Genomic DNA, 12,996 nt, shown 5'->3' with positions numbered 1-12,996 from the left:
GTGCATATGTTTAAAGTAGCATTTCCCCAAATGATCATCCTTTAAGAAAAGTCTTGCATTAACAAACTTTCCACTGGCAAATAAGTCTGGGGAATGTTACATGCATCATCCCCCTTTTGGAGAAATATAATAGCTAGCATATTAAAGTCTAAGGTCAGAAATGTTTTTGGGGTTTTTTGGTAGTGTAAAAAGAAAAAATTATATAAGTTTATTTGACCAGTGTTTCCCATATTTATTTGACTATAGAACATTTTTATGAACTCTGTTTTTAAAGTAATATATATTAACATTTTATGTTACATGAAATTGCTGAAATAAAGTACAAAAAATGAGTTTATATTAATCGGTTATGTATGCTTTTAAAAAAAATTTTTAAGATGAGGCTTGAAGCTTTGAGCTTCATTTCCAGATTTGCCTGTTCATGATTTAGATGTAGCAGTTATATTAGCAATTTGAACCATTTATAATTTTATAATATTTTGTTTGGATATTTAACTTGACAGTCTATATTGTGTGTTTAGAATGAGAGGGAGAAACTTCAAATAAGGATAGATGAGATGGACAACATACTTAAGAAGATTGATAACTGTCTCACTGAGGTGGAAATAGGTAAAGTATCTTGAATACTTTTCCAAAAGAAAATATAATTTTATCTAAATGCTTCCCTACAGTATGCATTACTGGTAGCATTATGCTGAAGCCTTGTATTAGCATCTTGAGACATTAAATTAGAGCAAATTAAAGCTCCTTTACTGTGGTCATTCATAACACAATCAACAAGAGATGCCCAAGATAATAAGTCTCTTTGGAATGCTCTTCATAACCTAGACCATAATCTTGGGTTGATTTTTTTAAATAAATGAACTTACCTCTATTTGAAAATTTACCTATCCTTTGTTTGACCTCTCATAATCCCGACTTGTTAGTGTTGTCCAGAAACTGCTTTCTCAAAGATCATGGAATTTCCCATAATCATATTTGGTAGTTCTCAGTCTTTAGCCATCTTGATCTTTTTCAGCATTTGACACTGCTCATTATTTTTTCCTTCCTGAAACTTACTTCTCCCAGAACTCTATGATATTGTACAAACCTAACCCTATTCTTTTCTCCTGGCTGTTCTTTTTAGCTCCTCTGTTGGCCCTTCTCTAACTAACCTTTTATGTAGGCATTTAGATTTTATTATCTACTCATTTCTCTTCTCTCCCCTAATGCTTTCATCTGCCTTAACAATTGTGTTTATATATAGTAAACAGTATTATGGTTCCCAGGGAAAAGGGGTGGGAAGGAATACACTTGGGAGTTTTAGATTTACAAATGTTAGCCACTATGTATAAAAATAGATTTTAAAAGTTCTTCTGTATAGCACAGGGAACTATGTTCAATATCTTGTAATAACTTTTAGTAAAAAAATATAAAAACAAATATATGTATGTATATGCATGACTGGGACATTGTGCTCTACACTGGAAATTGACACATTGTAATTGACTGTACCTCAATTAAAAAAATAAAAAAAAGAAAAAAATTGTGTTTATATGAATAATTCCCAAATTCAGTTAAATTGACCAATCATTTATTTAGCACCTTACTGCATGCCAGATACTGTACTTAGCATCAGAAAAAAGATATTATATACACAGATTTTTGGCCTTAAGTAGCTTATAATCATTTTGGATAAGGGCATCTTTAGCCTCTTTCTTTAAGTTCCAGACTTAACAGTTCCAGCTTCCTGCTAAACCTCTCTGAAAATGTCCTTAAGCACCTTAAACTTTATAGGAACAAAATGGAATGTATTGTCTTCCATATGCAAAATAAAATCTGAAAACTTGTTCTCTTTGTGATGTTTCTTATCTCTATTAATGGCATCACCATTCTTATAAATTATAAAAACTCAAAACTTTTACTGTCTTTGAGTTTCTCTTATCAAGTCCTGTCATATCTGCTTCTTCAGCATCTCTTATATTCTTTCCCATTCCTATTAAGGTTATCATTAATTCTGACATGTGCTACTTCCAAGTCTTCTAACTAATCTTTTTATACCATTAATTTAAGTCTGTCTCCTTCTAGTCCAACCTGCACATTGCTGCCATATTAATAATTATGGACAGTTTTCATTATGTTCCTCCCCTGAAAAACTTTTCTGTCTTCCCATTTATTACAAAATGAAGTCCAAATTCCTGAGCTTGACATTTAACATTCTCTACAATCATTTTCAGGTATTCCTTTCTTACATAATTCACTATTATTCCCTACACATCCTAAATTCCAACTAAATCTTTTCATTTCTATACAGTCCTGCCACTTTGTCTTTGCCTAATGCATTCTCCTTCTGTTTTTTGTTTGTTTGTTTGTTTGTTTTACCAAAGGAGCTACCGTGGCTATTTTGTTAGCACTTCTTATAGTACCTATCACATCTTATTATAGTTACTTTTGTAGAGTTTATTTTCCTAACTGAATTGTGAGCTCCGTGGGGGTAAAGATTGGCTTTTATTTTTCTCCATATCCTTCAGAGTTCTTAGCACTATGCTTTCCACCAAATAAGTGCCTAGTACATGTTTTATACATTGAATTTGATAATAAGTATATGAGTTCCATAATCTTAGACTGCCCCACCTCTGTTCATTACCTTGCTTTTTCACTCCATTAAAAAAAAAAAATAGAAGCCATTAGGCCAGAACTTCTAAAATCCCTGCTGCCAAACAAACCAAACTTTTATATGTTTATATCCATTCTTTCATCCTTCCTTTCTTTTCCCTGTGATCAGTCTTTCCACCTAAACTTTGAGCTGCATCCCTCTTGTCTTCTCAGGAATCTTACAGCACTGATTTTCCCTTATCTCTTGTATATTCAACCTCTGTGCCTCCTCTCCTGGATATATTTACCTCTTTCTTATCTTTAAAAATACCAGTAACCACACCCCCTTTCTAGGTGCCACTGAATGGCTCCCTATTTCTTTCTTACTCATTTTTCTTCGAACAAATTACTAAGTACTTATTATGTGCCTTGTACAGTGTTCAGTGCTAAGAATACTATGGTGACTAAAAATGAAACTTTATGCCCTTGTTGAGCTTCTAGTCTAGAAAAGATGATAAGAATTAAACAGTTTTATGGTAACTGCTATGGAAGAGAGGTTACATGGTGCTATAAGGTCCTGAAACAGAAAACTGACCTAGTCAGGTCAAGAGAGGCTTCCCTCTGAGGAAGTAGCATTTAAGCTAAGATCTGAAGAATGAACAGGAGTAAAAGTGAGAAAAGAGGAGAGAGCAGACTATTCAATATGAATACCACATGCAGAAGGCCTTCAATGGGAAAAAATATACCAAGTACAAGGGTCTGAAATAAGGCCACTGTGGCTAGAATGGAGAGAGCAAAAGGGAACACAGTCTGAGATAAAGCTAGAGGTGTCAGCTTTAGGGGCTAGGCCAAGGAGGACCTCTTAAGGAGTTTTGACTTTTTCTAAGAACAGTGAATAGCCATTTGAAGGGTACTGGCTGCTATGTAGACATTGGATTTGAATATATCAAGAGTGAAAATAAGAAATTAAGTAGTTACTGAACTGGTATGGTTAAGAAAGGATAGTAGCATACATTAAGGGAGCCTGGTGGTTAAGAAAAAAAGTAGATTCAGAAAATATTTTTGAGGTGAAAATCAAAAGTTGGTTTGGATGTGGGGAGACAGGACTTTTAAGGATGATTCCAAGTTTCAAAAATAAAATTTTTAAATATGTGTGTGTGTATGCACTTATATATGTGTATCTGCTACGGCTTAGTCCATAGGGTTGCATAAAAATAACTTTGATATATACAAATTATATATAAACAATTTCCATCCCAAAGTGTCCCCTGAGAAGCTGCTGTTGGAGATCATAGCCATATGGCTCCAAGTTCACTTGTCTGCCACTAGAAGCAAGTCTTCAGATGAAATTATTATTATAGTTTAGGGCTTTTTGGCAAGGAAAGGTGGAGCAAGGTGAATGTTTATAAAGTATTCTTAACACTTCATTTTGGGACCATCTATTCTTTTCATCTCTGGTTGTTTAATTATTTTTGACTGAGTTGTTCTAATGCATGTTATCTACTTTAGAAGCTAAGAATTTGGGGGATGAAGAGACGGACAATCCTATGGAAGAATGGGATTCTGAAATGAGAGCTGCAGAGAAAGGTAACTGAATTAATTAAGGAGATAAATGAGGGGGAAATCCTCTGTACTGAGTTTATTTATTTAGGTGAGATTAGTGAGATAGACCTTCCAATAAAATAGTTGATTTTTGTGCAACATTTTAATGTGTACATTCTGATAGATTTGTCTTTTTCTTTTCAAAGAACTGGAACAGCTGAAAACTGAGGAAGAAAAGCTTCAAAGGTTAGCCTTCAATTTGAGTGTTAGAAAATATGCTAAACTTGACATGGCTAAATGACTTCCTATCTCCAGAAACTGACACGATTGAGGACATGAGTATAGACTAAGGCTAATTCAGGGCTTCTGCTTCACTTTGAATTTGACCTTGGAGGCCATCTTAATCGACAGTATTTCCTAAGCACTTATTGTTTGCAGAGCATTAATCCAAAGCAGTATTCCTCAAGCTTAAATAATACCAAGATCCTATTAAAGAAAATAAACATAGCATTAAACTGTTTTTGTATTGTACTTAAGTGTAAATAAATATAAAATGAGGTATATATTTCTTATACTCATGAGTCTTGTTTGACTATAAGACTAAAAGAAATCAAGTATAAATAATGACAAAACCAGTAAAATTTCAACTGACAACATTAATTTGACAAGTGGAATATTTGCCTAAAATTAAACTGATCCTAGCAAAATGACTAACAAATGATAAGTTTTATTTAGTTCTAAAAACTTATTAAAGTCAAATGCAGGCACCAAAATTATGGCATGTCTCAGTTTTAAGGTGGGCATTCTTTTGCTGTATTATGCTTATATTTTTAACATCAAAATGTAAATTTTAATAATAATCTTAACATGTGAACCCCTAAGGATATTTTCATAGACCCTAATTTGAGAACCATTGATTTAGACTTTTCTTATTTAGACCCACACTTCTAGTTTAATACTTACTCAAAAGAAACCTAAAAAACTAAAAATGCAAAAATGGATGTCATTTGCCTCACTGGGGATCCATTTAGCACATGACTTTTTGTCACAAACTTTTATTTTAATGAAGTCTGAATTCTCTGACAGTGGCTTTATCTTTCTGTGAATACTCCATTTGATTTGCAGAAATCTCTTAGAACTGGAGGTACAGAAAGAGCAGACCCTTGCTCAAATAGACTTTGTGCAAAAACAAACAAATAGAACTGAAGAGCTACTGGATCAGTTGAGGTAAGGAAAAGCAAGTGGTCTTAATTTGTTTTTTATCCTGTGCCTTCCAGGTTGTCTAAATTCACTAGAACAGTTGACATGTGTTTGTAATGTATATCACTGTTTTTAACCTATAATACAATGCATCCTCAAAAAAAGTTAATACACTCAACACTAAGCTGAAAGTATACAAGGTGGGAGTGCTATGGAATTACAATTTTAAAATATTTTATATTGCCAAGATTTGGTTTTTCTCTACTATATAACAAGATTGAGTCAATTGTTAATTTCTCTCAAAAGCGTAAGATTGTAGAGTCACACTATTTGAATTAAAATAATGATCTTCTCCCAAGCCAGTGGAGAACTCCAGAAGCTGCCACTGGTACTGTTTGGGTGGTATCATAAGTTAACTCTCTTCTTTTATCTCAAAAAAAAAAAAAGAAAGTTTTCTCTCTTGTTTATCTCTCTTCAGCTTGTCTGAATGGGATGTCATTGAGTGGAGTGATGATCAAGCTGTATTCACCTTTCTTTATGATACAGTAGAACTTACCATCACCTTTGGAGAACCAGTAGGTGAGTGGCAAAAGTGAGATCATTCCTCTCAGATAAGTGTATAATTTGTGATAATAGAATTTTATTTTATTAAATAAAAAGTAAAATAAAATTCAGCTAGTGAAAGTTGCCCTTTGTTGAATTATATTAGACAATAGAAATTTTGCCTATCTAAAGTAATGGATCACCTGCTAGTCACATCTGTTTACTCTGAGTTCCTTTTTTCCATCTGTCTTTTGTGATCGAAAATTTACTCTAATGGCTGGTGATTCTTGACTATTTTTTTTACACTTTAGCTAACCTAAAGAGCTAATTGGAAATTCTGTGCATATTGGCAGGCTTATCAAAGTAGGTACACATCTCTATATGGTGACTTGGCAGAGTCCTAGCTATTTTGTTGAAATCTTCTGTCAGTATCTTTAGGTATTTTTCCTCTTGAAACAGTTAGCTTCAGCATGGCCAACCAGAACTTAGGATCTATATAATCTCCTAGCCCCCAAACCCGATTCTCCTTAAAAGTTCTTTTTCTAAATGAATACCATCAACTTCTGTTCAAAGTCCAAAATTAAAACTTAGGAATCACTCTATTCCTCTTTCTTCCTCACCAGGTGTATCTAAATCATGGATAAGACTTACTGATTTTAATTTTTTAATATTCACCCATTTATTTGCATCTCTTCTGTCAATAGTTACCTCTAACCTAAATGACTACAATAACACTATAGCTGGTCTTTCTGGATCTTCTCCTTCTCCTCTCCTTTTTGTTCTCCTTCTTGTAGCAGTAGTGATTGTTGAAAATCTTTTCATGCACCTGCTACTCTTAGACTAAAATCAAAAAAACTTAATGTAAGGCCCTGCTTGACTTGAATTTTTCCCCCTTTTCCTGCCTAACACTATTTACTGCACATTGGCCAAAATGGATTTCTTTCATTCCCTTAAAAGAGCATGGTCTTTCATGCTCAGTCATATTTCATCCTACCTCAGAACATTCTTCTTGATGTTTCTTATGCCTGGAAGCTCTTTCTCCTGTCTTAGTCCTTCCAGGCTGCCATTAAAAAAGTAAATAAATACCATAAACTGAGTAGCTTATAAACAACAGAAATTTATTTCCCACAGTTCTGGAGGCTGGAAGTCCAAGATAAGGGTACCAGCGTGGTCAGATGATGGCTTTCTTCCAGGTTGCAGACTTCTCTCATTGTATCCTCACATGACCAAAGGCCTAGCTAGCTCTTCAGGGTCTCTGTTAAAGAGCATTAATCCACTCATGAGGGCTCCACCCTCACGGTCTAAGCACATCCCAAAGACCTCACCTCCTAATGCGATGAATTTGGCAGTGGGGGCACAAACATTCAGACCATAGCACCTCTTCTTCACTAAATAATTGTCAACTAATAATCCTTAAGAACTTAGCTCAGTTGTCACTTTCTCAGCAAAGTCTTCCCTGACTCTTCTTTTACTCACTCCCTCTGCTACTTGCTCTCCTGCTACTTGTTGCTTGCCCTCTGCTACTTGCCTGCCTAGTGTATGTTCTCATTGTTTCCTGCAGTACAATTGCTTCATGCAGTTATCTGTGTGTCCCCTTGAGCTGTAAGCTTCTTGAGAGCATGGACTGACTATGTCTATTTGTCTCACTATTGTGTTCACAGTGCTGAATACATAGAAAATATTCAACAAAGTGATAAGAATCAGAATTTGAGAGACAGGAGGTAACTCTGGTCTCTGGAAGAGCAATCAGCTCTCCTGGCTACCTAAAACTCATTGCTGTAATACTAAACACATAAATCATTTTCAGTGTATTTGTACAAAGATAATGGTTATGGGGAGGTCACAGTCATTTTCTTTACATGGTTCCTGAAAATAATATCTTTGCACAGAAGTTAGGGATCAAAGGAGGAGGCCCTGATAAATTTACAAAAATGTATCACACCTTAAATTTCCTTTAAAGACCTGCCAATTAATATAGTTCAACATTCCCAGGGAAGACTTTACCATACACGGAGAATAATATGATTCAGGGATAAGCTTTCAGCTGCCTATGAAAAACCCTGCTACCCGGAAGGAGTAGGATTCTAAAGTACTGAGTTGTATGCACTTTAAATCAGATAATAAAAAGAAATATTCTTCTTATGCTGATTCTTCCTAGTTGGTCTCCCTTTCCTGAACAAGGCCTATAGGAAGATTGTTGACCTGAATTTCCAGTCTCTATTAGATGGTAAGTTCAAAATATTTAATCCACCAAAAATTTCTTAGAAATTTACAAGTGCAAATTGCTCCTTGAGAATCCTTTTGCATACTAAATTAAATATAAACAACAACAATAATAATAATTGGTGCTTAGAAATATGTATTATACTTAAAACTGCTTGGGTATTATTCAAATATTGGGTGGGTTTTAAAAGAAATTTTTTTAAGTTATTGCTAGATCTTGAGCAATGATTAATAATAGCTATTTCCATAATTTAAAAATTACCAATATGAGTACTCACTCTATTATCAGGCATGTGCATTTACTTACATCAACACTATGAAGTAGGTATTACTCCCTATTTTACAAATTAGGTAACTACAGCTTAAAAGAAATGTGTTGTGCTTAGGATTACTCAGGTAGTAAGGAAAGCCAGAATTTAAACTCAGGGCTATGTTACATTTAAGGCCATGCTTTTAACTAAGTTCTATTCTGTATGTGATAAAGGCTTGAATTTATATCAGAATGTCTTATGTTCACTATATATGTTAATTTATGTGTTTGAAAATAAATTGAAGAGGATACTTAGACATCTGGTAATTTGAAGATATTTATAGATAATATTTCTATTATATATATAAAACATACGAATAGTAAGTAATACTCCACTTTTGATTTTTTTTTCCCCTTCCTCAGAGGATAAAGCTCCTCCTTCCTCCCTTTTAGTTCATAACCTTATTTTCCAGTACATTGAGCAACAGGAATTCTGGAAAAAGAAATGTACAACACAGCACCAGGTACCCAAGGTAATTTCTGATTGACGTATTTAAAGGAAAATTGTTATCTGTACCAAAAAGCAGAAGTGAAATTTTATGTATTTAATAGTGGATCCTGAAATGATAAATATATTCAATTGTTTAACTTTCAAGGGTTTTTTATAAAAGAGCCACTAAACACCATAAATGTTTTCATACTTTTCAACTTTTTTTTTTCTTTCTATTTTTCCCAGATGCTTCAAGAAATCTCACTGGTAGTGAGCCATTGCAAACTCCTTGGGGAGGAGATTGAATTTTTAAAGCGATGGGGACCAAATTATAACCTAATGAACATAGATGTGAATAATACCGAGTAAGTGTATTAGTTGCCTAGGGCTGCCATAACAAGGTGCTACAAACTGGGTGGCTTAAACCACAGAAATTTATTGTCTCATAGTTCTGGAGGCTGGAAGTCTGAGATCGAGGTGTCAGCCGGGTTAGTTCCTTCTGAGGATTGTGAAAGAGAATCTATTTGAAGCCTCTCTCCTAACTTCTGGTGATTTGCTGGCAGTCTTTGGCATGTATTGTAAATACATAATCCCAACATCTCCTTTCATCTTCACAGGATGTTCTCCCTATGTGTATGTCTGTGTCCGAATGTCCTCTCTTTATTAGGACACCAGTCATTTTAGATTAGGGGCTCATCCTACTCCAGGAAGACCTCATCTTAACTCATTAAATCAGCAATAATATTTACAAATAAGGTCACATTCTGAGGTACTTAGGATTAGAGTTACAACACGAATTTTTAGGGGACAAAACTCAAACTGTAACAGTAAGTAATTAGTCAAAAACTTTATAATTAAAATAATTTATTTTATTAATCAGTTTTGTGACTAATGATGAAAATGCAGCCATAATCATATTTTGTTACAGATCTTTTACCCTCTGTTCATTTGATAAGGATAAGGACAAGAAATGATTTATACCAAAGTTTCACATGCCAGTGTAAAAGGAAAATGTATTTGTGTTTCATTCTATTTTGTGTTCTATTTTTAATTGAAGATCTTGTCTTTTACAGATTGAAACTTTTATTCTCCAGCTCTGCAGCATTTGCAAAGTTTGAGATAACTTTGTTTCTCTCAGCCCATTATCCATCTGTCCCATTACCTTTCTCTATTCAAAAACACCTTGGAAACATTGGGTGAGTAAAGGGCCAGCAGGAAAGAACTCCCAACTACTTTTTTACCTTTGTTATATCTTTTGAAAAATCCCTCAAAGTGGTCAGAAAATGAATAGACCATAGCAAAAGCCAAATATCAGCTCTCTCTGACTTCATTTTGAAGTATTTGTTCTTTTAAAGTCAGTGACCTTCATTGCTGTCTCCAGTGGATGCTGCAGACCTTTGGTCTATTCTTTTATAATTGCTCTACTTTTTGACAACTCCTACCTAAAACAGGTATCAAGATGGAAAAAAAGTCCTGCATAAGCTTAGCCCAGATCATATTTGAACTACTTTTATGGCTTTAAAAACAAAATAATCTCTAAAAAGCTGTACAGTCATGCTTTTCTCAATTAGTCTATGTAAACAGACCTAAAACTATTCATCTCTACTGTATATTTTGTGACTTTTTGAACATACTGCTGACAGACTGCAAGATGACAGAGTTTAGAATATGCCCACTTCAGATCTATCAGCAAACACCAACAGTTGTAGATTTTTATTGCCAGAGAAGGCAGATAAGTCAAGATACCTCACAGTTACATACAGAATTGGTTCTTAGGGCTAATTTTTGGAATTTCAGTTCAAACTGGACAATCTGTTTCTAGAAAGGCCTATTTGTGCCTCCTAGGAGGTTCAGAGCCTATACCCAAAAACACGAATTCCACTGAAATTCCACTGAATTTGTGAATTCCACTGAATTGAAGACAAGTATAAGTTTCCAGAAAAATTAATTGACCTTGTGTTCTTTTCAGCCAAGATGAAATCACTGCCAGTCTATCTAAAGTGCCACTGGAAGACAACTACCTAAAGAATGTAGTCAAGCAAATTTACCGAGATCTGCTTAAGGACTGACTACCTTTCTACCACTAGACCCATGGACTACAGTGCATAGTACACTTAGTATTATGTCAGAGTCTCCATCGCTATTTAATCTTTATCTTTAGGTCATAGAAGCCTAGTAAAATTCTTTCTGATGACGTTATAGTTAATTTATATGGTACATTTTTAAATTTCTACAGCCAGGAATGATGAAAGGCCTCAAATAGCCTGCTGTCAACTTGTTCATCTTTCTACCAAAGGTTTAAGTAGTAGAACACTTAGGGAAAATTTCTCCTAACTAAAGTGGTCCTCTCTGCTTTAGTATAAGTCCTAAGGAGTAACTTTCAAGTGTAAGAGGAGGTGTTACCACTGACAAAAACATTAGCCATTTTCCCATATAAAGGGCTATGATTTTTAGGTTGTTCACTTCTGCCTACCAGGTATTTCTGGGGTAGACATCGCTATCTACAAACTGCTCATCCTTTTTCTCCATTCCTGAAATGTTATTAAGAGAAAGCAATAGAACTCAGCTATTGGAATGGTTGCCATCTTTTCTTGAGTGGTTCCTTTATTATATAGTGTCTATTAGTATTTTCATAATTATAATTTTGTAGGGAAAGTTAATTCATTTTTGGCCCAATACATATATGTAAATATATTAATATTGTTTTTGTGTCTGTGATGTAGTAAGGAGATATATATATAGAAATACATAGAGATGTATGGAGAGATACCCTTCTGCCCGGGCAGTTTTAGCAAGATTCTCAATCTCCTTTTATAATGAACTTCAAACAATATCACACCCAAAACACCAGTTTTGTCAAGTTCTGGCAATGGTAATGAACTTAATGTAAGTATTGGTTTCTCAAGCCATACCCTTCTCATACACAAAAATAAGCATATCCATTGATATTGAATGATCAGTATTATCTGTAAGACAAATATGGAAAAAAACTTTATCCAATCTTTAGTCAGATCCTAATTATAATAATTTTTGTTTCTTTAATATTTAAGTCTAAACTAAAATATATTTGATTTTTAAACTAATTTATCATAATATTTTGCTTTATACTTTAAGATCAGGTTAAAGTCTTACTTATGGGTCCCATCTTCTGTCTCGATTGGCTTTTACTTCTGAGCTATTGGTCAGAAGATCAAGCAGTCTTTTAAGCTTCTCAGCACAAAACTCATTTGTGTAAAAATCAAGATGTAGATGTTCCCTATTTCTGTGAATTCCTTGAAAAATGTTTAAAGTCACCAATGTGGTCTGTTTCCCATGAAACTTAAATTAGTTTTCTTAACTGGAGTTGTTTTATTTCTTTTCTGTAAAACTTAAGTTTTGTTTTATGCATTTTAGTAACCTGAAATGACCAGCTCCATGAATGATTTGGTTTATAAGGTAGTCTCTGCTTTCTTGGGTTTAGAGTACATAATTGTAATATTTACCTAGATATTTTGTATTTGTTCAAAGTATTGGCTATTTTTATAAAATTCTTTGAAAGTTTTCCCGCTGATTGGAAGCAGATTTTTTTTGCACTATTAAAATAAGCTTATAATATGAAATCTTTCTAAAGAAGTATCTATGAAGTGAAGTTTTTTACGATGTATCCAGTACGTCTTTGAAGATATACCTAAGAAAGCTCCCTTTAGGAACACCCACCTATTTGTAAACTGAGATAAAATTAAAGTATGTCAGGGCCTTAATGAAAGAACCGTATACAAACCATAGTTATCCCTGTCTCTGAAAGACAATAAAAGAAAACTATTTTGAAATTTCTTAGGAAACTGTCATTTCTTATCAGCTAATAGAGTGGTTCTCAAAGTATAGTCCCTAGACTAGCAGCATCAGCTTCGCCTCAGCACTGCTGAATTAGAAGTGCTGGGGGTGGGGACCAGCAATCTGGGTTACTGGATATTTTTTGCTTTCCTTTCTTTAAAACAACTTTATTGAAATATAATTCGCATATAATATGACTCACCATTAAGATGCACGATTGAATGGTTTTTAGTATATTCACAGGTATGTGCAACCATCACCACAATTTTAGAACATTTTTAACCCCTCAAACAAAACAAAACAAAACACTTTTCAACAAATGGTGCTGGGAAAATTGGATATCCACATATAAAAGAATGAA

General features: G+C 34.0%; 1 protein-coding gene across 3 annotated transcripts in view; it reads left to right on the top strand.

Annotated features, from left to right (window-relative positions):
- KNL1 (kinetochore scaffold 1) overlaps window positions 1-12,631 on the top strand; it is a 48,285-nt gene extending 35,654 nt beyond the window's left edge. For all 3 annotated transcript variants that reach the window (XM_006201650.4, XM_072962666.1, XM_072962665.1), the window contains 10 exons: window positions 522-609; window positions 4,084-4,161; window positions 4,323-4,362; window positions 5,242-5,343; window positions 5,795-5,895; window positions 8,018-8,086; window positions 8,756-8,865; window positions 9,069-9,187; window positions 9,896-10,018; window positions 10,792-12,631. In XM_006201650.4, the coding sequence (XP_006201712.2) occupies window positions 522-609; window positions 4,084-4,161; window positions 4,323-4,362; window positions 5,242-5,343; window positions 5,795-5,895; window positions 8,018-8,086; window positions 8,756-8,865; window positions 9,069-9,187; window positions 9,896-10,018; window positions 10,792-10,891 (930 nt within the window). In that variant the 3' untranslated portion in view covers window positions 10,892-12,631. The remainder of the gene's footprint in view (window positions 1-521; window positions 610-4,083; window positions 4,162-4,322; window positions 4,363-5,241; window positions 5,344-5,794; window positions 5,896-8,017; window positions 8,087-8,755; window positions 8,866-9,068; window positions 9,188-9,895; window positions 10,019-10,791) is intronic.
- Window positions 12,632-12,996: the final 365 nt, after the last annotated feature.

Source organism: Vicugna pacos, chromosome 6 (genome assembly GCF_048564905.1).
Source record: "Vicugna pacos chromosome 6, VicPac4, whole genome shotgun sequence".
NCBI classification, from domain to species: domain Eukaryota; kingdom Metazoa; phylum Chordata; class Mammalia; order Artiodactyla; family Camelidae; genus Vicugna; species Vicugna pacos.
Note: the sequence above shows the minus strand (reverse complement) of the source record. Positions and strands in the feature narration are given on the sequence as shown.